The sequence below is a fragment of the Quercus robur genome, chromosome 3 (genome assembly GCF_932294415.1).
Source record: "Quercus robur chromosome 3, dhQueRobu3.1, whole genome shotgun sequence".
In the NCBI taxonomy this organism is placed as follows: Eukaryota; Viridiplantae; Streptophyta; class Magnoliopsida; order Fagales; family Fagaceae; genus Quercus; species Quercus robur.
The window spans coordinates 26355520-26382221 of NC_065536.1; the positions used below are offsets into that span (position 1 = coordinate 26355520).

A 26702-nucleotide genomic window follows, 5' to 3' on the forward strand; every position below is an offset into this window, starting at 1 on the left:
AGATCTTACCAGTGCCCGTGATATGAGAAATGTCATAACAACAGGAAGGTCTTTGGTTCTCAGAACATCAGCTGCAGAATGTAATGCCACTGCTATTCCTTGTCTGCCCAGCCAATCAGAATCAACACTTTCGTCTCCAAAACCAGCATCACGGATATACAAAGAAAACAAAGTGGAAAGAGATTCCTGAAAATAACATAAAAATATAAGAAAACTACATCGATAAATTATGGTGGACATTTGAAACAAAACTAACCTGTATAGAATCCGGGTTTTCATCCAATGCAGTAGCTAATGCCTCTGCAGCAGCCAAGCGGACATTATAATTTGAATGTGAAAGCGCTTTGAAAAGTCCTGAGTAGTCAGTCCCAAAGTCATGCCCATAGCGATCCCATATGTCCTCTGCCGCTTCTGCAATTGACTGAAACATAATGAACATCAGGATAACAAAGTGCAATGAGGTCGGTTAGAGAAGAAAATAAATTAAATAAACAGAAAAACATAATTTCTAAAACCAGAAGAGAAATATTTTGATGCACAAATTCAACAAAGATGCATCAACTAAAATACAAAATATGAATAGATCGGCATCAGAACTTCTCATAGAGCACATATATAATGAAATCAGAATTCAAAAGCTCATACGACTGTTGGAAGAAAGATGTATCGTGAAAAAAATCAGCGCTTATTTACATCTATTCTGGAGGGCGCATCAAGTAAACAAAGAAGTATGCCAATACAAAGTCTTAATTGTGTGGTTGCAGACAAGCACCTTATATTTTAAAATGGGAGCAGAAAAAGAGAAGTATAAGAATTTCCTAGTCATCATAAGACTGCTATACGACCAGCTATGCTCTATGGTACTAAATGTTGGGGCTTTAAAAAAGAAACATATTCATAAAATGAGTGTAGCTTAAATGAGAATGTTAATATGGATGAGAGGAAATACACAAAAACATAAGATTCGAAATGAGAACATTCGCATAAAGATAGGGGTAACCCCTGTTAATGAAAAGATGAAGGAGGGTCACTCAAGATGGTTTGGCCATGTTCAACTAATGCACTAGTAAGAAAGAGTGAGTTGGTCCAAGTTGAGGGCACGCAAAAGGGTAGAAGAAGACCAAAAAAAATATCAGTAGAAGTAGGATTTCTTAAAACCCTAATAAGACTTGTACTTGGACTCCTTAGGCTTTTACTACTAAGCCCAACTAAATAACCAAACTTAAATATAACCCAAAGGAAGATCTAATGGACTGTTAGCATAGCCCATTCCAGAATATTATGAAATTATAAAATTGACCTTGATACTTAAAATCAAATAAAATATAATAAGTCTGTCTTCTCATTGCTTCCTACATCACCCATAGAAACAATGGAACTACAAAGTAGAAGAGCATCTCAGCAGAAGAGCAATATGATGATAACCATGTTAAACAACATAACTGAGGAAATGATAGAGATATACATAAAATATGATCGAGGAGCCATGGAAAGAAAATGATTATAGAAAGCAATAATCAATTAATCTAATGATATCTCTGCCCAACTGTTGGAAGAACATAAACAGAAATATGTGAATTGTACTAAAATTAAGTGATTGCTAATTTTCTGGTTAAAATCTAAATAAACCTCACAGAGAGGGTTAATTTTAAATTTAATTTATGATTATAGGTAAAACAATTAGCAACACTAACCTTTTCCGGATCGTGTAAAGCAATCCAAATACTTGTTGCGACCTCAACATTCTCAGGAAGAGAACGACTAGAAATAGCAGGAATGCATTTAACAGCATTTAAGCAGGCCATTCTAACATGAACATCTTTTGCATATACCCCATATAGAGCCTGTAAACCCACATTTCAATAGATAGCATAAGCAATGTACCTAAACACATTATATGAACAATTTGAAAGGGTTTTTAAAGCACATACAGGTGCCACTTCATTGGGTTGCAGACCAAGACTCAACTCATTTAATGCAGGAGCAATGGATGCTTGATAGGCTGGTACAACACCCAGAACATGATAGAGAACCTGCAAAACAGCAAGTTAACACTACAGTGAGCAATAAGAAACAACAGAACCAAACATATTGAAGAAAACAAAATTGCTATATTATATGTATCAGTTATGCATGTTTTTGGGCATGTTCAAAAATGAATATAGATAAGTAACTGATAACATCCGAAGCCTTGGAAGGGGTAATAGAGGATCCATGTGCAAATAAACAATCCGCAGCACGTCATCATGGAGTCTCGTCTTCTTGGAGGATAACAGAATTCGCTCAATTATCTGTGAGAAATTTAAGAATTAGTAAAAGAAGCAACACTGAACTGATTCAACCATACAGGACAAGTAGGAAAACTTACCGGGAAGACATAAGTAAAGGAATCTACAGGAAGAGGTCCAGATTTACAAGATACAGACAAGCCATTTATTATTCGCTCAAAAAGCCCCAAGGATGGTCTTTCATTGGCTTCTTCATCACCACCTGATGGAATCAGATCGAACACAAGACGATCTTCCTCAGTCACAATTAAGCGTAAAGCAGTAGCAATGTCGAGGGCCCAATTACAGAGAGGTGGTGCGGTACATCTAGCCAGCTTCACCATAGTTTCAAATGCCACTTCACATACTATTGGTGATCGTAGTAAAGGATCAACAAACCGGACCTGATATAACACAAAAAAGTGAGAGCATATATAAGCTAAAATGGCGAACAATTTATATAGACATACATACATACTACATTACTTAGCAAATTTTCAGGGTTCATGGACTATCCAGAGAGACATAGAATCATCAGAACAATCATATACCCTTGCAAGCCTTGGAACGTTAGTAAGCCAATTAGAATATTTAAGTTAAATTCACCATAAGAATCCACTGGCTGTTGAGAATTTAGCAGAAACTATCAAACAGCCAATGGAGACAAATTATGATCTAAATGGTATGGGTTTTTATTTTTTATTTTTATAATTTAATTTTACAACTAGTGGGAAAGAGAGATTTGAATCATAATTCTCCTCACAAAAGAGACCAATCAATACCACTGAGTTATAAAGCTCCAGGCACTACAGGCTTCTAGTTGCTTGTTGGTTTTGCATAAAGATGTTATGCAATGTTTGCAAACTACACAGACTTCCAATGCTACTAAGTGGAACAATTTGCAAACAAAACCCCTGAGGTTGTTCCATACAGAATTTCTCAAGGAGATCACCATGAAGAAAGCCATTTTTTACAACAATTGATACAAAGTCTAGTCGAGGTGGTCAAAACCGATATCAAAACTCAAATAGAAGAGATCAAGACCACATGAGAGTGTCTCATCCTAATCAATACCATAGGTCTGCATACAGCCCTTGACAGCAAAACAAGCTTTAGGGCAGTCAACAGATCCATCAAGGTGAAACTTAACCGTCTATAACCATTTACAACCAACGGTACATTTGCCAATTGGAAGAGGAACAGATCCCATGTCCAATTTTAATGTAAAGCAGCAATTTCCAATTCCATGGCTTGTCACCAACCTGAATCAGATAATGCAACCCGATGAATTGTCAAAACATAAACACCTGAAAGCTAAGAAGCAAGACTATGCCTAAAATCTCAGTGTTCCATGTCAAACACATGTCACACACAAACATATCTGGGACACAGTTGCCTGTGTATCTACAGGGCGTAGGCAAAAAAAAAAAAAAAAATTATTCCTGAAACAGCAGTGAGAAGTTCTGGACGTGGTCACGACATGACAACGTCAAAAATAAGAAGAAAAATATTAAAGAAAATAGAGGACTTCTATCAACTGGATTTACACTCACACTCATCTCTTCATCTTACTATTGGGCAAACAGTTTTTGCTGCTAAATTTTTTTTTTCCTGCCTCAGGAGACTATAGATCCCAAATTTCCCTCACTGTCTCTCATCTATTGCTTGTTCTCTTCTTAATTCATTTCTTTGCTTCTTTTTTCTGCCTCGGATTTTCACTCTTGTTGCCAATCTCGTTTGCTGCTTCTCACCGCTCTCAACTTCTCATCCATTTACAAAGGATGTATACAATAGGAAAACCAAAATTAAACATTAAAAGTATATCGATCAATCAAGTCATGAAAAGAAGCAAAACAGAACAAGCCCAAAGAATTTATCCACAAAAAATAAAGTCTTGAGGAATAAGGCTTCAGGTCATGAACTGATCTTTCATAATCCTTAAACATCAGGACATTCCTCTCCTGACAAATACCCCACATGATACAATAAAGGATCATGCATCAAATCGCAGCATTACTACACCTGCTTAACTTGCCGCCTTGCCAATTGGCTAAAAGCTCCACAGGACCTTTTGGCATAACCCAAAATACCCCAAACAAAGAGCGTAACATGGTCCAAACCTCTCTAGCAATCATGCAATAGAGGTAGATGATCAATAGTTCCTTTCCTCTGACACATGGAAACCAGTTACACCACTCTATCATAACTAATATAAACTTTCAAAAGTGATCATTAGTTAGGATTTTACCCAATAATTGACAATTGAAAGCTGATGACGGTTGGATTAGGTGGTTGTGACGGTTAAAGCAACTTGCAACTGATGGGCAACCAATTGAGCATTCACGTCTCTGGATATAGAGATTAATCTAGTGACCGGGACATCAGTGGATGGTCCAGATGCCGGAGTGGGCTCATGCTATGTGAAAGTTGGATTGGCAGACCAAGAGGGTTTGCTATGGAGGTCTCAACAGTAATCAACAGTGTGGTTTTAGTGCCCACAATATGTGCACTTGTTCAGTTCCCAGTGTGGTTGTAGTACCCACAATGCGTGCACTTGTTCAGTTCCCGAATGCTACAGTGTCCAACACCCCTTGAGCATACTGCGACCACCCAAACTACTATGGCCCCCCTTGTGAACCACCATAAGTTTCATGAAAGGTGACAAGTGCATAAAGGTCACCAAAAAAAGTCTTAGAATCAGAGAGAAAGGAGCACTAAAGTAGGAATAACACTCATTTAAAGAGGGGAGGTCGAAGATACATAAAATCTAGAAATCAAAAATACTTCATTCGGGTGCCGTACCCATGTAGTGCACTTGACATGCATGTCCTAGTCAAGTCCTTTTTAAAAAAAAAATTATATATAAAAAAAAAAAAAAAAAAAATGCCCAACACGGCCTGGACGTGAGAATAAGAGGAATCAAGTACCCTTTCACAAAACAAAGAGAGAATTCATGCTCTGAATAATAATAGTGCATTTGGAAATTAATAAATACTTTTATTCTTGGTTTGTATTCTAATTTCTAAACATCCTTTAATAGTCATGGATTTGTTTTATTATCCATTATTACACGCATCCTATTTTTTCAAAAATTGCAATGTCTTCGTGTCACACTCATACCTGTGTCTGTGCTTCTTAGCATAAAATCAATGCGCAAAGTGGCCAATAAAATTTCAAACCACTAGTAAATCAAACATCCTTATCCTAATAGTGTTTCTCTATACAGAGTAGATCAATTGTGACCATAACTATCACGAGAGACAACAAATGCAAAACAGTCACCAAAAAAGTGTCAAAATCAGAGAGTGGAGTGCTGAAGTCAGGAATGAATCTCAAAATCAGGGGTGATATCTCACTTTTTATAGTCAAATTATTTATGACCTGATGGAGCCCACACACTGTCCTTGTCAGAACAGTATTCTCTCTCCTTATTTCCTTTCATTTTTCTCTCTTGCTTCTTCACTTTCCTCTAAAACTCTCTCTTTCTCTTCATAATTTTCTGCCTCTCTCCAACCACCAACCCTCTCTCTCCAATCAACCCAGCCAGCAGGCCTCCTACCACCACCATTCAACCCAGCTGCTACACAAACTCACCACAGTTAAATGCAGAAACCAACAACTACCACCACAAAAACCCAACAACCACCAAGGAGTACGCCACCAAAAACAACCCACAACCACACCGATCTCAACCCACAAACCCAATACCATAAACAACACATAAACCCACCGAGAAACAGATCTTTTTTTCTTTTTTTTGAGAATTCAAGAAACAGATCTTTAATTTGGGATGACAAAGGAAAAGAAGAAAGAAGAAAAAAAATTCTGGGATGAGAAAGGCAAAGAGGTAAGGGAAAAAAAAAAAGAAGAAGAAAGAAATTAGAACAAGGAAGAAAGAAAAAATTCTGGGATGAGAAGGCTTGTGAGTGTTAAAGAAGAAGAAAGAAAAAGTGGAGAAGAAAGAGACCAGCATTTCTGGTTTGTGTGAGAGACCGGAGCAAGAGAGAGATATAATAAAGTGAAGCCTGACTTGATAAAGATTAGTCATAAATGTGGGTCCCAACACCTTTATTTTTTTACAAGTTTGCCATTGAACTCAGTTTTTATCACTTGAAAACATCTAAAATGTATTTTCAGTTTTCATCACTATAACTCATTTTTTTTTGAGTAATCAGAAATGAGAACTAAGAATAAAAACTAAACCAAAAAGGAGAACATGAGGTGGGGCCCACGAAATTTGAGTTTTGAGTGATGAAAATGGCTAAACCAAATGCCCCCTAATCATCTTGCTCAAGATTAAAGTGGTTCTTACAGACATCATACAACTGAGTGGCATTCTAAGACCAAGAAATGACGTGTTGAAAACACTCCCAAATGTCCTTTACAGATCATCAGAGTGACCTTGATATTGGGCTTGATATTAGGGAGCATGAAAGCCATGATCAGATGGTCCTCTTGGTCCTAAAGGCTTGGTGAGGCAATGGTGGTAATGATAGTCGATTCATCGGAGCTAATCGCATCACTCATAAAAGCAGAAGATGATGGCTTGTCAGATAAGAGATGGTCAAATAAGGCTTTTCCTTGTTTTTTATGCAAAATATATAATTCTTGCCAATGAAACTAAGAGTTGTCATGGGAGCCCTCAAAGTGGTCAAGGAATACATAATCTCAGGTCTGTTAGTCATTGTAAAAGTAAACAAGCAGCAAATGCAGATATGCAACAAGAAAATAGAAGCAAAAAAAAAGTATCTAGCCAAGCTAAATAAGGGCGAAAATGAATGAACCAGCCTAAAGAAGAACAGTATCTGCCAAAAATGCCAGAGGTGTATCAGTCGGCAAACACTAGAAGCGGATAAAGGCAAAAAGGAAAAGAAAGTAGTAGGGGAAAGAAGAAAACGAAGGAAGGAAAGAACGCTGAGGGCAAGGACTTTTAATGCTTTGATACCATGAAGAAGAAGAAGAAGAATGAAAGATGATGTTGCACTGAAAATATGGGACCCATTTTTTATTTCAGCCCTCTTACCATTCATTCCTTATCTAGAAAGGGTAATTTTTTTTTTTTTTTGGATAAATATATATAGAAAGGGTAATTACAATAGGAAAACAAATATTCTTGAATGGGACAGCAGGTAGGGACAACTCACCTCATAGAAACTTCCTGACCCTTTCTGGAAGAGGTACTACCCATACAAAACATGGGTACAACACATAGTATTATCCTCCTATTTCTCTAACACAACTAAAGTGGTAATGTGGAGGAGATGGGATTAATGAATCTTTGGCTTTAGACCTTACCAATCAAGAAGAATTAGCAAACCAAACAAATCTTTAATCAAGAAGAATTAGCAAACCGAACAAATCTTTCATTAAGACGCAAAAATGAAGTAATTATAAATGAGACTGATAAATTAGAAATCAGATAAATAATTTATCAATAAAAGAAAAGATCAAGAAAGGCAGGCTGTGGGGACACAAACCAGGGAACGTAATTGACTGTGTGCAAATACAGGATTAGCTAAAGCCATCTCCCCAAGAGCTGTCAGCATCAAAGACAAATTCTTCTGTATTTCTTGAACCTTCTCACGTATGGATGCCTCCTCTCTAAGAAGCAATTCACGTGCCTCTTCTTTTGCTGTCTTTCCCTTATCTAGATGGATCAAAATAATAAATAAATAAAATGTTAGAAATGACTAATAACAACGAAAGCAAATTAGAGCATTAACAGAACACAGGATCAATAGTAACATGCCAGCTTTCTTAGTTGACTTCCCAGTATCCTTTTTCCCCACACCAGCAACTTCTCTACTAGCTGGTTCTCTCTTTACAGAATGATTAGAACCGATAAGATCCTGGAACAAATACATACACATCATATATAACTACTATTGAAAAAAGGGGGGAAAAAGAACCTACAAAGAAGAAACATGTAGAAGTACCATGTCATTTTGGTCTTCATACATCCGAAAACGACCCTTTGCTTGTTTTGTGTTCTTGGCAGTAATGGACTCTGCAACATAAACACCTTGCTCATTGGAAAGCATTCCTTCAGGTGTATGAAAAACCTGAACAAAAAGAGAAAAACAGAAGCACATGTAACAAAAATCTCAAACCATTTGCATAAAAATGGGGAAGATAAAATATTTAGTGAGAAAAGAAAAAAAGAAGAAGAGAGAAGTGCAAACTAAGAATAATTTTATACAAGAGCATCTTAGTGTTATGGGATGTTATCTTTTAAAATTAAAAGTTAATTTTATAGAAAAGTATAGAATAAGCTCATACAAAAAACCCAAAGAGAAATTTAGAGAAAATAGCAAGAGGTACTGCAGAATTCATAGACTGGGAAACTGAAGCCTTCCAGAGGATGAGATCCAAAATGATATAACTCATCAACCAAATCTTTTGTACCATGAATTGAATAAACAGTTCCATGAAGCTACCAGATCAAAACTTTCTGATGAATAAATATCAATTTTTACTCAATATTATATGAACTGAAGACACAATTTAGCCAGGAATTGAATAAACAGCTCCAAGAAGCTACCAGATCAAAACTTCTGATAAAAAAAAATATCATTTTTTACTCTATATTATATGAACTGAAGACATAAAATTTAGCCAGGAATTGAATAAACAGCTCCAAGAAGCTACCAGATCAAAACTTTCTGATAAATAAATATCATTTTTTTTCAGCTGAAGTACAAATTGTATTTCTTTATCTGAATTCTTAGTCTCTATTTCCTTTAGTTCTTGATTAGATTGTATATGTTTCTTGTTCAGAGTGTTCACAATCGTGAACATGATGTTCTTTTTCAATAAGAGTCGTATTACCTATCAAAAAAATACTATATGAGGCCAAACTATTATGCAGGCACATCTTCACTTACAGAAAATAGGGAAAGAACATTCTGTCGACAATTTTTACACAAAATCTACATTGAACTTCATCAACTGTCTTTGTTGACCTTACAAATTGCTATCAAGAAGAATCCCCCAATCTCATCAATACAATAACCATGGAGAAGGTAAAAGCAATTGTGTTTCCAATATTTGATGCACCAGGTATAACTGACCCACCCGACTGACCCAACAATCATCAGTTTTAGAATTTTTGGGTGGCCAAGCCGCCAAGAGGGTTGCAGGTTTGATCAAATTTCCCCCAACCTGCCCAAAAACCTTTAATATATATATACACACACTCGCTTTGCACATGACAAGATTTCTTTTTTTTTCTTTTTTTTTGTATAAGATGACAAGATTTCATTTGTTGCATGTGCCTATCTCATGCATGGCTGATTACTATTGGTTGCCATGGGATAAGGTTATCTCTCTCTCTCTCTCTCTCTCCCTCTCTCTCTCTCTCAACTTTTTATTAGATTCGTCCGACACTGGGCCACCTCAAGCAAGAAGCAAGTTGGTGATATTTGAACAGAAGCCACTTATAATGTCAACGAGACCTCATTCCTTGATCTCTCAAACACGAGCCTTTAATCTCGGCCATTACTTTTTGTCTCTCCTTCACCTGCATAGATCTTGACATTCCTCACTAACACAAATCTCAGCTTCTAGAGATGAGATTATTGCTTAATTTTGTGTTGGGTTTCTTGGCTATTTCTATGAGTAATTTCTTTGATTTATATGTCTCTTTCATGATTTAGTAATATATACTTCTTACAATTTTCTATATGATTTATATAGAAAATTGTATAGATCACTTCGTAAAAGACGAGTGATGGTGCTTGACTGGTGCTATATGTGTAAGAGGAGTGGGGAGTCGGTGGATCATCTTCTACTTCATTGCTCCATAGCTTGGGAGTTGTGGTCCATGGTTTTCTGCTTGTTTGGTATTCAATGGGTTATGCCTCATACTGTTCTTGAGTTGTTTGAGGCTTGGCAAGGAAAGTTTGTGCGACATCGCCACATTGATGTTTGGAGAATGGTGCCTCATTGCTTGATTTGGTGCATTTGGCGTGAAAGGAATGATAGAAGTTTTGAGGGTTGTGAACGCTCTTTACTGGAGCTTAAGTCTTTTTTCCTACACACTCTCTTTGAATGGAGTGTGGTTTTTTCTCATTTTTCTTGTTCTTCCTTTTCTTTGTTTCTTGACCGTTGTTCTTTTGTTTCTTGACTTGTGCCCCCATAGTACATCCCCAATGTACTCGGTTTGGCAATCTTTTTATTATGAATAATATTATTACGTTATTTATCAAAAAAAAAAAAACAATTTTCTATATGATTTCACCAAAAATATTCCTCAACCCAATTACAGTGCAAATTTATTCTTACCACATTTTTAATGACTTCTCAAACTTATTCACTTGCAAAAACACCCCTCATCTAAACTCAAATAAAGATCTTCTCTAAAAATTTCAAACACAATAGTTAACCTTGAATAGAATTATGACATTGACAAGAAGTTGACCAAGATGTTGGCAATTAAGATGAATATTCCCCATATCAGGCTATATTGCAAACTATACCCCTAAATTTTGGGGGTACTTGGATTTTACACCCTGAAAATTTAGAAAATAGATTTTACCCTTAAAATTTGGAGGTGTTTGAATTTTACACCCTAAAGTTTCAAAATTTGGATTTTACACCCTAAAGTTTGGGGATATTTGGCATTCCAAATACCAAATCCAATGTAGAAAGCCCCCATTCCAAATAAATTAAACCAAATCACCATCTTAGATATCAAAAGAGATCCTTTATTTAATGGTATGTTCCACACGCACCCAATGGTTCTTGAACCCATGACATCACCCTCCATTTAGCACTTAGCCAACAAAAGATATTTTATCAATTAATGGTAAAGAAGAGATTCTAGCATATAAATGCACAATACGAAAGAAAATTTTGTTTACTAGACTTTTAAAAGCAAAACCTATATCAAGCCCCAGATATCCCTTCCTCAAGTGAAAGAATAAGTAACTTGATTGCACTCAGTTAAAGAAATGAGGAAGCTTGCCAAAGAAAACAATCATGATAACAAATTATATACTCCACATATCTATTCTTTCCTGAGTACAATACTGCAAAATACCCAACAAAGAACAATCATTTCCAAATTAAGGGTGTATAATTCCACATCTTAATTTAATGATCAACCTAACATATCAAATCCAGTATGTTGAGAGAACCAGTATTGTAACATAAAAATATAGTATTACCCTTTTACACTGATTTTGTTTTTATTTATCACAAAACCAATTCGATTCAAGTAGAAAAGCAGAAGAATTTACCAGAACATCATTCTCTGAAAGCATGTCGTGTGAATAACGGTCTGGAAGATTTTGCAAATGCTGGCATGAAAAACAAGTTTCAGTCAGCAGTCAGCAGTCAGGAGAGAACCTCCACTATATAATATCATTGGCCCCACTTAAACAAAAAAAAAAATTAAAATATAATTGATGTAAGAAGCAAACCTTTTCAAACTCTATATAGGTGTCTCTGGGTGTTATAGACATCAAAGTGGATAATGATGATATTGCTGCTTGTTGTTCAAGTGGATTAGCACTCATCAACCCCATTGGTCCAAGTAGGCCCTGCAAAACTCAACCAGCAAGAGGTCACCAGTTAGCCTTTAACAACATCGTAAACACAACCACATAATGGAAGATGCAGTTCATAGAAGAAATTATGATGCTCATACTAATTAAAATTTGTAAGAAATTTTCAAGGAAGAAGCAGACAAAAAGCATACTCAAACAAATATAAGAGAAACACATTGAATCTTGCCCTAACAAGGGAAAAAGGTCCCATTCATTATTAAGCCAGAGCCCATTGGTCGCACATAAGTGTGTAGACACTTCAACGAGGTCTGATATAAATACTCAGGAATGAATAATCAATGCATATATATGGAAAAAAAAAATCTAGTTGCAAAGAATAAACTGACAAAGAAAATGAAATGCATAATAGTTCTCATTCAAGTAAAGACGTAATGATAAGTTTGAGTTGGTTGAGAATATCTAGATTATAATATTGAACATTCAAAATGTATAACCTTTATCAATAACAAGTTTATACTTCACTCACAAATTATGCATTAGTAGCAAAAATCTTTATAAAAAAAATAATAATAATAAAAAATAAAAAATAAAAAACACTCCAAGTATATAGTATGTAAACATACGAAGCCGCAAAATAACTCAAAACCGTTAAGAAAAAGAGCATCTAAGAAATCCAACAGAGACAGAGAAACGTCAAAAAAGAATGAAAGGCCAAGCAAACAATAAACAATGAAACACATTAAGACACCCCACTTTTCCTTTCAAATACATCAAATCAAAACCTACCAGTTCTTTCCCAATAAATTGATATCAACTATTCATGGATATCCAGAGATTACCAAAAATCTTCTTGACATTTTCTATATCAATATTTTTTTTGTTTGTCCACATTTTCCACAATGTCTATTTCTCTGTTTCTTTTTTCTTTTTCTTTTTTTTGCAGTTGTCAACCAAAACCATTTAAGATAATTTCAGCCAAGGACAAGATATTCCCAAGAAAAGTGGCAACAATCACACATTAGCTATTCTAGGCTCCAATTATCATAGCTGCATTTTTTTAAACAATCATAATATGCCAACATATGTTCTATTCTTCACTCATTCACAGATGCATAATAATGCTTATCCTAGAAAACCAATCAATCAGAAAATGCCCAACCAGAATAATGTAATTAGGCTATTTTTTTTTTTTTTTTGGCAGAAAGTAATGAATAAAAACATGTATAGCTGGAAGGTTTATTATGGAGTTCAATAAAAAACAGCAAAAACCTCCAAAAATAAATTAAGAATCTAAAACTTACCTTGCTCAAATTCCCCACATCAGCAGAAAAAATGCCAATTACATCAAAACCAAGTGTTTGCAAACATTTGTAAAGTCTCTGAAACAGAATTAAAATCGTTAATAAACTTTTAGCAGTGTATCATAATGTTTGAAATTTAGCATGAATCTACCATCAAAGCAGCCTTGAAGGCTTGAACATGGATGTAAAGCCTTTAAGAACAAAGAAAGAGTATAAGGATACACCTTAACAAAACCTATTATATAGAAACCCCACCCCCAAACCCCAAAATTTGCAAGGTGATTATGTCATGTTTGCTATTTGATAGCGTCTAATAGTATTGAACATTGTTTCTTGAACTCATTATTTCAATAATTATTTTTTTATATAAAAAAATCAACAGAGCAGGAAAAGAAAATATTGATCATGCCTAATCCCTCATTTTCATAAAAACAGCAATCTTGGGCTTCACTGGTTTCAAGTAAAAAAATATGCCAAAGAACAAAACCAAACAGAAAGTACAAGGCATTTCATACAGCAACAACAACAAACAAAGCCCTAACCCTACATTTTGGGGTCAGCTATTTTAAATGATGAACAAAAAAAATTGATGAATAAAACATTTACCCTCCAAACTGCATCTCGTTTTGCTGTTCCAACTACACATGGATGATGTGAGCAGAATATAACTCGCACGGAAGAACTTGGATCAGCAGCTAGAGCTGCTGAAGATATCAGAACTAAAGCCTTCACCAAAACCTCGACAGATGGAAGGAAAGGAACTTGAGGGTCCACTGAAATCTCTGTATCACTACAGGCATAAAAGGTCAGATGCCTGATAATCATAGGAAGGGGACAAATGGAAAATTTATGACCAGGAAAAACTGTATCTAAAATCACTCTTCTGTTTTTTTGCAAGTTCATGAACCAACTACCTCTCCCTCCACCCCATTCTTTATGGAGTGAAAAATGCCATTTGAGCAAGAGTTTTTTGGCCTGAAAACATGCCTTAATAAAACTACAAATTCAAATTAAGTCAATAAATGGCCTAACAGATTAAGAATTTATCAAGCTAGTACTAAACAACAGATCAAATACATACACAAAATAGTATTATTTAAAGCCAACACAGAAATTTATCATAATTTTCAGTCATCCAATTGAGAATTATGGGTTTGCACACGGTTTTTCCTAAACTAGATACATAAATATGAATGTATGTGAGCAGAGCCAGACAACTAGCTGCCTTTATGGGCTGCAGATTGGGTCATCTTCCCATGACATATTTTAGGCTTGCCTTCGGGATTGTATTATAAGGCTCAAGCAGTCAGGAATATGAATTTTATAATATAAAAAAAAATGGAGAGAAGGCTTGCAGGATGGAATAGACTTTAACCTTCAACAGGGGGAGGATCACTCTTATCAAGAATACTTTATCTTCTCTTCCTACATACTTTATGTAACTCTTTAACATGCCCATTCACATTGCCAATAGGTTAGAGAATTACAAGAGATTTTATGTGAGATGGAATGTGGGATGCAAAAATATTTCATTCATTAGACTGGAGGGTAGTTTGCCATCAAAGGGGATTCAAAAGCTGGGTAGTTATAACCAAGCTTAGCTAGGAAAGTTGTAGATTTGCAACTTAAAGGGAGCATTTATAGACACGTGTTATTTGTATTAAGTATGGATAACCATACTTCATACAAATCTATGGAGATAATGAGCAATCTTTAGATCTTTTAAAACATCTTCTTTTTGGTACTTTATTTCAGTGGGCTCGTAATTGGGGTCTTACACAATGTATTTCAATTCCTGCTTTCTATAATTTGTTAGCTTCTTGCTTTAGCTCTTGAGCTTTATGTATTTTCTCCATGTCCAAAGTGTTCATCATCATGAACACAATGTTTATTTTTTCAATAAAAGTTCTATTACCTATCAAAAAAAAAAAGTATGAAGTATGGACAACCAAGGGCACAACAGCAAAGGTGCCTGGGAATGGGGTAAGGTTATGGAAGTGCATCTAAGGAGGAAAGGGTGTTTTTCGCATATTCCTCTAATTTAACAATACCATTAGGGATGGCACTAGGGTCAGCCAACCAGGTTTTAGCATGACCTTTGTTGCAGTAATTCTTAAGATTGAGAGTTGGAGCTGGAGCAAGAGAATTAGCCAACCAGGTTTTGACATGACCTTTGTTTTTGTCAATCTTTTCAAGATCGGGAGTCAGAAGCTGGGGATAGTTTCTGTGATTTGTTGTGCTCCCATTTTCCTAAAGGCCAGGTTAAAGACCAGATATCATGGGGATTGACTAAGAGTGAAAATTTTAAGGTCCGCTCTTTCTATGAGTCCTAGATCTAGAAGGGCTCACTTCCCTTAGAGGAAAATTTGGAGCATAAAGATACCTTGCAAGAGAGCTTTTTTGCTTGGATAATTTTCACAATGTATAATATTCAGAAATGATCGCTTATGATTATTGATTGGTGTTGCAGGTGTAAGAGCAACGGCCTTCTTCTGCATTTCTCAATGGTGAGTGACTTGTGGTTGTTAGTGTTTACTCTAGGTTATATAAAAGACAGTGATTGAGATGTTAAATTGTTGGCAAGGAAAATTTAATCGAAGAAACTTGAAGATTTAAAAGGCTACTTCCTTGTGTGAGTTGTGGACCATTTGGCAAGAGAAGCAAAGTGGAACTTGTGATGGCCTATTCAAGTAATTAAGCAAGTGATGTTGCAAGCCCTACATGAGTTCATGACTATTTCAGGCAGCACCCCTTAATCCTTTTGTCTTTTTAGGTTTTTTAGATCTTCTGAACTTGAGATTGTAATTCTTTCAACTTGTGTATTGATTGATCTCTTTTTTTTAGAATAAAATCATTTTACTAATATAAAAATAAATATGTTGTGTGTGAACATGCAAGCACATGTATATTGTGATCATTTTGTTTTTTATTACTAAAACATTTATTAATAAGAGTAGGAAAACATCCCTGTGTATAATGATCATAATAATTAATAGCGCATGTGTATTATGACCATAATTATAATTAATAATAGGAGACAAAAGATTCATCAAATATAAATTATACCTTGTCTTCAAAAAAAAATATGCAGTTCACCCTTTTTCAGTAACTATATGCATACACATGCACTTGTGCATTTCACTTTTTTTGTTAACTACATGCATGCATTATAATTCAATGAAGAGAGTGTGAGGGGAGGAGCGGAGAAAAGGTTTTAAACAACCAGCAACAAAAAAATTTCAGCAAGTCATTGTATACCAATTGTACCTTGTCTTGGAAAGGTAAATTTTTTCTCCAACTACAGAAAGAAAATTAGTAAATTCGAGTAAAAGATCTTCAGATAACTGTGGTGCTGCAGTAATTATCTTTCTGGTAGCATTATAAGCTATTCTCCTTATATCCCAACTTGGATGACATATCAAAAATATCATTAACTGCACCATATCAACAAACTATAAGTGATAAAATTCCTAGCTAAGAAATACATCCATGTAGTACTAGACACTGGTTTACCTGTAATAGTAATCTGACTGAAAATGTCTCCAATACTCTGCAGAATGAACAAGAAATAGGCCACTATGAATTTCTTAAGAAAGACTGCAAGGACAAGAATAATGTTAATAGTTTGCAACATTCATAAAGCAAACCTGCGCAAATGTTCCACCAACAGCACTTCCAGAAGATCAACACATGCCATGCAATCCTCAGTCGATAACTTTGAGGCCTGTGTGACAAATTTCAGTGTTAAATACCCACAAAAATACTTAGATTGGATATCTCTAACATCAAAGAGTCTATGAATAGCTACCAATGAGATTGGTACAAGGGAGGGTTCGTTTTGGGATATCAAAGACCAGATCTTTTCCTTTGCAACGGTCTCCTCTGAAAAAAGTAAAGAAGAATAAATAAATCAATTTGAAGTTCTACACATGAAAAACCAATAACATAAATGCAGGATCATTCCAAGTATAAGTCTATAGTTCAAAAGCAACAAGGATAATAGTAGTAAACACTAAACACCTGCTTTGATATCAAGAGCCGCAATCTTCCCAACTAATAGCAAAGCATATATACCATCCAAACGCTGCACTGCCTTAGTAAAACCAGTTTTTACAAGTTGGACAAGAGGACCCAACAAAGATGATACCTGAGGTGTTTTAACATAGAAGCATCAAAGCAACAGCCTCAACAAGAACCAAACAACAAAAGCAGATATACTTTAATCAGACAGCTTACCTGTAAAACAGCATCAGCATTTTCGCATATGCCTCGTAGACAACGAAGATGACCCCTCCTTAAGGCTTCCTTTTCCTTGAGTCCAGAAGCAATAAAGGAAACTAAATCTGGTTGAATGGCATCAGCAGATCGTGCCGCCCAAGAAGCTATGGCTGACAAAATTGCAAGCTTTACCTCTTCATTCCCTAGAAATTAGAACATTGGACATCTAATCAGAAGTGTGCATGAAAAATAAAACTTGAAAGCATTAAAAGATGAGAAGAAAGTGAAGATTCAAATCAAGAAAAATTTTCTGAGAAGTTTATAATTCCCACCAGTTAATAAAAATGAAAACATAAACTAAATTAAATTTATGAATTAAAAAAAAATGATGAGAACAAATAGATTACCATCATCCTTGTAATAAGACAAAAGGAAGACACATATGGCACGTGATAGGCCATTGACATATTTTCCCTCAGGAGCATTAGACAATTCCTGGAGCACATTGACCATACCAATTCTCTGGTATGGAAACGCAAGTCTTCCTTCTGAGCCTGATCAAATCAACAACATGAATGTTTGCCCCAAAAAAACAAAAGGTCAACATAGATTTACAAATTCAGTTATTAAACTTCTTAAATACCAGAGATTTATAGAAAACATTACAAAGCATTTAAAACACCTAAAAGAAAACATAGGAAAGCATAAACAAAAGAATACACACAGACCTCCAATTACAGCTTTGACAGCATTGAACATCGCTTCTAAAACATCTGGATTACTAGACTTTTGGCTCAAACTTCTGACTATTGCTAATGCCCCAATCCGTCTTCCTTCATCTGCATGCCGAGCCTGTGGTAGTACTACCAAGAGTATTTCGGTGGCGTACTTACTCAAATCAAGGTTCACTGATTTCAAAAGAATTCCAACCGACTCCAACACAATCTCAGGGTTGCGTTTCAGCATTTTAACAGAAGACGGAACCACAATACTTTGAAAATCTTCATGTGACATACATGTAAAAAGTGAATAAAAAGCTTCACATAGAACCTGTGCTGGCTTTTCTCTGGCATTTAGCACTGTTTTAACATACATATCAAGATATGTAGGCTGTACAAACAAGAAATAAAATCAGAATTCAGGGAGAAAGAGCACTTAAGCATCTCCATAAAATAAGAAAATACACAAGGTAAAAAATAAATTCTTCACCTTGCATTGTTCAAACAAAGACGGTGATGTACTTGAGAACTCTAGTAACAACCGTATTAACTCAGGACAATCTTTGTACGGAATACGCCCATCCTTTAATTCTCCAATGTATATTTTATAAATGTTTGGAGACTGAAAAAATAAATTTATAAAATGGTATTAAATTTTGAAGGTACCAGCAGGGAAATCTTCTCTACAATCAGTGAAGGTTACACGAGCAAAACCTGAGAAAACAAATTAAAAAAAGTTTGCTTGCAAGCCCTTCGCTCACGGAAAGATCTTTGTACAACAATATTAAGTAAAGATGCTTGCGCTGCAGCCACTCTACACAATGCATTCTTTGAAACTGTGGCAAACTGACTCCTGCTTAAGAGAAGGCATGACCATCTGAGAAGTCCGTAGCAACCTACATGGGATTGGACCTTCAATTGCCTCTCCATTACTTGGACAAGTGCTGCCGCAAAATTCTTCATGAACAATACGTCACCCAAAGCTTTTGCAATCAGATCATCAACAGCCTTCCTTGATCCACGATCATCATAAATTGACAAGGTTCTAAATATTATATCTACCAAAAGTGATGCAAGCTCTGTACACATTGCTGCAAATTCAGAATTACAACAGTTTAGGACAAGAATATGTACAAAGGACTTCGTACCAATCAAAAGGGAAAAAAATGAATGACTTCATTCATAGCAAAAATAGAACACACAACTGACACAAGAATATGTATGAATGATTTAAGTAGCAGCAAAGCACCTATCAAAAGGAAAATTAAATGACTTTGTTCATAGCAGAACAGACACCAAAAGGGAAAAAAAATGAATGACTTCATTCATAAAAACTAAACACACACACAGAGAGAAAAATATGTATGAATGATTTTATTTTTTGCACCTATCATAAACAAATAAACAAAAAAAAAAAAAAAAAAAAGGAATGACTTCTTACATAGCAAAAACGAAACACACACACACCCAAAGAAAAGCTCAACATATTCACACCATTGCTTTCACTTGTAAGTCCTCATGGTGTTTACAGGAAAAAATATTCTTATAAAATAGTAACAGAGAACTGAATTTTCCTCTTTCTTGCTGGGATAAAATCACAATTAGGAATCATCCTGAGAATGCTAAAGAAGGAAATGCAAATCATTCATACTCCCTCCTTGTCAATACTTTAGAAAAACTTCAAATCAAATTCGGCCATGGACAGAACTAACGTTTTACTAACATGAATACATGGTATTTTACACAAACTCCCAAAAGTTCAGACGCTTGAGATGGACATAAACATCTGTTTTTTATGCTGTAATTTTAAACCTATACTGTTAGGCTTTACGAAGTTTGATCATCTATTTCTATGCACGAAAACCACAGATGGTAAAACATTAAGTTGCGAATGTATTCTCTCGTCGCTAATTGCTTCATACAATCCATAACGTATCATTTGACACTTAAGCCTCCAAAAAGGTAAAGGCATAACCTAATCATCGGGTTCTTCACTAATTAATAAAAACGTTTTCGGTTTAATAGCCAAGCAAATTATTCTCCTCTCTCTCTCTCTCTCTCTCTCTCTCTCTCTTTCTTGTCATAATATTATCTAATTTAAATTGAAATAACTAAGAATTTAATTCATAACACTGACCAATTCAATAAAAAAACAATAAAAACAAATAATATCACACAAACAAATAATGCACATAGAAGAATCGAAGGCCTATCCAGAACACCATTTTGAGGACAAAGATGTCCATAAGGCATTAAAAAGCACGGATGGATTTACAACTTGATTTCTTCCAGTTGGGTTCGAGCGAGGTTCGAACAGAAACAATGCGTTTCTTTCTTCACTAAGTTCCATGATAAAGTTATGTTTAGAAAAAAAAGTTGGAATACTATCTTTCTATATCACCGATACCCATAAAAATAGTGCACTTGCAAGTGAAATATCTTAGACCCATTAGCCTTGTGAGCAATATTTGAAATGGGTATTTAGGCAAAGTTGCGTCAGATATAAAGAATTGGGAATCCATGGCTTTTGTGCAACGCGACCCAAGTCAATCGGGAATTCTCAGATGTATTACACATGGATTCCACTTTTAGCATTTCATAGAATTTGAATTCGGCAACTAGGTTTTGGAGTCAGTGACGAACCTGGATTGTCAAGAACCGGTGGGAGTTCATGGCGGAAGATCCGGACCCGGGTCTTGGTGGACTGGGTGGATACCAACCCGGCAATGGAAACGAGAGAATCCAAAGAATTCTCCGCCATTGGGATCCGAATTGAGGATCCGAGTGTGAGGGCGTGAAAGAGAGGTGGGGGTTGAGTTCAGTGGTGGTGAGGGTTGGTTTTGGTTTTTTTTTGGTTAGGGTTTTAGGGAGGAGATGCTGGTGTGCTGAGACTCACTCTGACAAAGAGAAGACACATATGGAAAATGATTTATATACTGTGGATATTGAAATGCAAATGCAAATGGAAGAGGAAGTGTTGTGTTGTGTAGTGTAGTGTAGTGTAGTGGACGCCTGTACGGCTGTGGCTATGGGCTCTCTCATCTCATGGTTTTGTATATTTGCATTGCAGCCCACGTGAGTCCAGGTCCAGCCCGATTGCTCGACTTTGCTTTGTAATGAGGGGGCTTTGACAACAAGGTAAAAATGATAAAAGAAATGGAAGGGACAATGGTGAGAGTGTTAATGAAAGAGAAATAACACAAGTGTTTTGCGGTGGTGCAAGGGTTGGATCCAGTGTTAAGTTGTACTAAACTCGTTTGGATGATACGTGTCAGGTTTCCATTTGAATGAATTTAGTGCAATTGAATACTAAACTTAATTCAAGTCTTTTGCTATAAGTAGCATATCTTTAAGAAATACTATTAAAGTATATATAAACATATTATCCAAGTCTTTTGCATTAAGTGGCATATCTATAAGAATTACTATTAAATTATATATTTTGTTTATATATAAATATATTATCCAAGTCTTTTGTTGTAAATAGCATATCTTTTAGAAATACCATTAAATTATATATAAACATACTATGAGTCTTTAACAGTATGTTTTATTTATATATATACCTCAAGGTGGAGTGGGTTAAGACATGACGTCACGAGCAAAAACCTATTCTAAACCTATCACCTTTCCAAAACAAGAAAAAAGCATGCGGGTAGAGTGAGAGTGAGACATGCTATTAAAGTGGAATGAGAATTTTTATCATCCATATTAATGACAAATTATACCCTGTTATAAATGCACTTATCAATTTGGCGGATGACCACATGGGTTTCCTTCTCTTAAGCTTTGTAAGACCAACTCAACCATATAGACAACTTAGGCAATGGCCTAAAGGCCACAAATAAAAGGCGACACTTTCTGTTAACTAATATAATAGTATATTATATTTATTTGTCTTAACATTTTAATTAAGGTTGTTTCACCCCATAAAAATTAATAAATATATACAAATTAAGGCCTGCAAATAGCCCTTAAGGCCTTAATTTTTGCATACCTCGATTCACTACCATCCAAATAGCATTTCTTGTTACAATTTGGGCTGCAAAGGATGTCCCTTTTCTTGTACCCTTGAGTCCACAAGTACTAGCTCAGAACCAAGAAATTACTCGACCTTGTACATCTATAACAGTCATAATGGTATTGTTGAAACTTGCTTGAATATGAATATCCCCTTTTGGTATTCTATGCGCACTCTTACTCTTACCTAAACAAATACCCCCACTCCTACTTGAATCAATTATGAGAAATACTATATCACTAACAACATTTTCACTAACAAATCTTAGATGACAAATTGTTATAAGTTGTTATTAGTAAAAAAAAAAAAACGTTAAGCGCTTTATTCAAATTAGATACAATAATAATTTACCAACTATGATTTGTTATAAAAGTGTAAAAGTAGCACTTCTCACCAATTATCGGTGGAAGTTTTGCTCTCTATTGGACAATAGAATTAAATGTCTATTAAAAAAACCTTCATTGTATCCAAAAACATAGAAGGTGAACAAAGAAAATTAAAATAAGACAAAACACTCCTAACAAAATTAAAATATGAATTAATTGCAAACAAATCCATAAATAAAATATAATGTTCATCTCTTGAAATCGGCCAAAAAAGAGACTATATATCTCTAATAACAAGACAAAAAAAAAAAAAAAAACAAAAACATTCTATCTATCTCTCCATCTTAATTCCTGAAAGATAATTTATTAAATTACTTTTGACTTTTCCCATTTGTACCGGTCCTTTTTTTTAATAATAAGATAGAATTAGTCCTTTTTATTCTAAGTAAGCTATTTAATTTGTATTTTTTTTTTTGGCTATGTTCTCGTAAGTTTTTTGTTTAATGACAGATATCTTAATCAAATCTAAATATCTGAAATCCAACGTTCAGGTTCTGCTGAGAAAGAGTCAAAGACTTCACGGCTTATAATAGATCTCACATCCATCTGAGCCTGTAGCTCTTAAATATTGTTTGTTTTATTAATTCTGGAGGCTGCATAATTTCGAAAGTTGCTGATGTTTCTGATATCTCTACAATGATTATATAAGGGTACACGATACAAAGGTATTGCCAAATGAATGACGGCAAACTGGTCCAAGTTGGAATTGCAATGTTATTTAATTGTAGCCCCATCGTATATAAATCTGATTGCATGATCTAAAATTGATAAATGAAAAGAATTTCCCTATTGAATTAATGCCTGATTACCAAAAAAATTAAATAAAATAAATGAAAAGAAGATCTAAAAGTTAAGTTTTGTAAAAATTAAAATCTAGCTTATCTTCTTTTCACTTTATTTTTTAGTTTTTTATGTTTTGAGAGAAGAGAGACATAAAAATATAATAAAAATACAAATTTACTCATGTTTTTAATAGAGATGGATAATGAAAGACAAATGAAACTAATTTCAGGTAGATAAAGTGTTAATTTTTAAATCACAAATAAGTAAAGTGTTTTTTGGGCAAATCACAAGTGTATAAAGTGTAATTTTCCCAAAGATTAATTAGTAATTTTGTACTAATTAAGTAAGTAAAAATGTATTTTAAATAAAAATAATAATAATTAAGTATAGATAATTTAATTAATATTTAAATATTAAAAAAAGCCTTCGTTTTTTTTTTTTTTTTTCCCGTAGGCCCCGCAATTTTTTGAGTTAGCCCTGAAGCTTTGTGGTGATTTATATTAAATTATTAATGATTGTTAGAATTCCTTATATTTTGTCATCTCCCTTTCAATTTAGTCAGTTTTTTATATTTCACACTGCATTATTTTTCACAATGCATTATCAATATGTTGCTTTAGCCAATTTCAAAATAAAATCATTCTCCTTTTCTTTTTTTCTGTCCAAAGTTATCCATATGACAAGCTTGCCTCACTGTACTGTAGGTGTCTCTTTAAGGATCCGTTCGGTTGGGGGTGAAAAATAAGAAGATAAAAAAAATAGAAGAATAGAAAAGATTTTAGTTTTCCTTCATAATATTTGGTTAGAAGTGAAAAAGTGAAGGGATAAAATAAATTTATTTAGTTAAGAAGAAAAATGAGATGATAGAAAATGTAATTTATATATAAATTTAATCTCATGCCCTTATTAGATTAAAAAAAAAAGTATCACGTTATATTTTTATTAAAAATTGTGTATGGATAGAAACTTCATTGAAAAAAGGTACAATAGCCCAAAATATATAAGGAAATGCTTGACAAAAAAATTGATGAGAAAAAAAAAAGGAACAACAAACCAAATCAAATAACAAAAAATACAAGGATTTGAAGAACATATATAAGAAATAAGAAGAGGCAGGAGAAAAGACAAAATGAAAGATGGCAAAAGCAAAAAGAAAGAAAAGAGCGTTGTAAGGGGGTATTTTTATCCAAAATGCACTAAAGTATTGTTCCTAGTTTTCTCTATGATTTGGAAGAGGCAGTGTCTCATGTGCCCTATGGGTCCTGCTTGTCAATGAGATAGATGTCTCATGTGTCAGGCGCAAAAAAGATTTTTCTAGTTGGAGAGGTTGCATTTTAGTGAGCTCATGAAGAAAATACCTAAACACCACCAAAATATCTCCAATTTTCCACCTCAACCAAACTCTTTTCTCTCCTCTGTTTTCTATCCTCCATGTTTCCACCCCAACCAAACACATTGCCATCTAATTTTAGGTTATCATGCTGATGCATGTCTATAAATTTAGTGTTATATAATGTATTGAGAATCCTATTTTGATACCAAGAGACAAATAACTCAGTGACATAGCCTACTCTTATCTATTAGGGAAACTAGAGTTCATATCTCTTATACCTTATTGTTGTAATTATCAATTATCAAACAGAAATCCTATTTTGACATAATTTTGATGTCATACTTTTTTTCATTAGTGTTAGATTAAATGAATAAATTCATAATCTTTTAATAATTTAAATTTTTGAAAGAATCGGTAATTTTACATGGGATTCTGAACAAAAGGTCATGGGTTCAATCATTTGTCACTACCTCACCTCATGTTTAAATTTTCACGTGTTAGGCCTCCACTCAATGGTAGCTTAGGTGACCCACACATGAAGAATAAATAAAAATTCACAATCTTCTAATAGCTTAAATTTTTTTGGAGAATTGATAATTTGACAAGTTATGTGGTATATATATTATAGGCGAAAATACCTTTTTGGTCCCTACATTTTGATTCTATTTCCATTTTAATCCCTACTTTTTAATTTTATTGTATTTAGTCCTTAAAATAAAAAAGCGAACTTGTTTTGGTCCCTACCATCATCTCACTAATGGAAGTAGTTTATGTGGCAAACGGAGTACACTGTTGGCACACTAATGACTATTATAATACTAATAAATTTTTTTATTTATCATTTTAAAGATACCAAGTCATCTTTTAAATATAAAAAAATAATTTATCAATTTTAACCAAATAAAAAGAAAGGAAAAAACTAATAAAAACCAAAAATCATATAAATTGAGATATAGCTTTATGTTGAAGAAGAACAGACAAGAACACAAACCTAGAAAATTTAAAAATCAAAAACATCTGGTCAATTATCTTTTAAAAAAAAATTAACGTCAAGATAAAATTGATAAAGCTAGATGATATGCATTGGTAATAGCTTAATTTTGCATATCTATATCATTGTTAGAAAGCATTATCATACTTATTTTGAGTTAATTCATACATTTTATATTTGGTTTTGGAATAATGTTGAATAATTAATTTTGTATTTAATTGAATTTTATTGCTTGAATTTGTCTTTTATAGGAGAATGGAATTATAAGTGATGAAGCTAATGGAATTTACTTTTACAAGGGCCACGATGAAGCTAAAGAAGACCAACCCAATTAAATTTAAGTCCAATTGGAGTAAGGAATCAAAAGCAATTTGCACCAAATCCAAATATAGTTCGGATTAGGATTCTAGCCTGCGCATCAGTTAGTATTTTTGCATAACTTTCCGCTCAGATGTCCAATCGAGACGATTCAAGTTGAGTTGGGAAGTTAACTTAAAGGGCTACAACTTTGTATTTTACCAAAAGTCCGAATTCTGAAGTTAAATGGGTCAAAATCATTAGTTAAGTGAAGCCTAAAAATTTGGGATTTTCTCCAAACGGAAATTCAACTTATAATAGGATTCCTTGATCTATTTAAAGGCTCTTTAGAGCAAAATTCAGAGGAGGCCGAGGCTAGTGCTAGGGCTGAGATACAAAACAGAAAATTGGAGCAAGAGGCAGTGCCGCATGTGGCTTCTCTGTAGCTTTTCTCCATGATAGTCTGTAGCTTTTCTCCATGATAGCATTGTGACTATTTCTTTCTCTATTTTATTTGTCTAGTTTAATGTTTAATATTTTATTCTTGTATTTTTTATTTCAATTACCATGAGTAGCTAAATTTATAATTAGGGTTGAGGATGAAAGCTTGTTAGGGATTATCAGTAATATTTATGTGATTTGATTTTTTTTCTACAATAGTTGTTCTTTAATGATTTAAATTGTTCTTACTTCATATCAATTGACTAAAATGAGATTCTAAATATGAGTTCAATCATGTTTTTCTCATGATTTAGGATTTATCTTAATTAATTGAATGCTTGGTTTATTATTTCTTGATTATAAAATTGGATATCTCTTGTGATTTGTTTGTCAATGGATATAATTGATGATTTGATTTTATACTTAAAAAGTGAAG

At 34.2% G+C, this 26702-nt stretch overlaps 1 protein-coding gene across 2 annotated transcripts in view; it reads right to left on the minus strand.

The window, feature by feature from the left end:
* Positions 1-20943, minus strand: part of LOC126717623 (protein ILITYHIA) — a 45687-nt gene extending 24744 nt beyond the window's left edge. For both annotated transcript variants that reach the window (XR_007652676.1, XM_050419455.1), the window contains exons 1-24: positions 20658-20943; positions 18729-19105; positions 18505-18636; positions 18024-18405; positions 17703-17849; positions 17314-17498; positions 17098-17224; positions 16886-16959; positions 16725-16801; positions 16591-16627; positions 16345-16511; positions 13684-13867; positions 13078-13155; positions 11690-11809; positions 11507-11566; positions 8204-8329; positions 8017-8116; positions 7745-7914; positions 2369-2671; positions 2175-2291; positions 1932-2033; positions 1695-1844; positions 257-421; positions 10-186 (exon numbers count right to left, since the gene is read on the minus strand). Coding sequence is in view for 1 of the 2 variants with exons in the window: in XM_050419455.1 (XP_050275412.1) it covers positions 10-186; positions 257-421; positions 1695-1844; positions 1932-2033; positions 2175-2291; positions 2369-2671; positions 7745-7914; positions 8017-8116; positions 8204-8329; positions 11507-11566; positions 11690-11809; positions 13078-13155; positions 13684-13867; positions 16345-16511; positions 16591-16627; positions 16725-16801; positions 16886-16959; positions 17098-17224; positions 17314-17498; positions 17703-17849; positions 18024-18405; positions 18505-18636; positions 18729-19105; positions 20658-20775 (3675 nt within the window). In the remaining variant the exon portion in view is untranslated. The remainder of the gene's footprint in view (positions 1-9; positions 187-256; positions 422-1694; positions 1845-1931; positions 2034-2174; positions 2292-2368; positions 2672-7744; positions 7915-8016; positions 8117-8203; positions 8330-11506; positions 11567-11689; positions 11810-13077; positions 13156-13683; positions 13868-16344; positions 16512-16590; positions 16628-16724; positions 16802-16885; positions 16960-17097; positions 17225-17313; positions 17499-17702; positions 17850-18023; positions 18406-18504; positions 18637-18728; positions 19106-20657) is intronic.
* Between the last annotated feature and the right edge of the window lie 5759 nt (positions 20944-26702).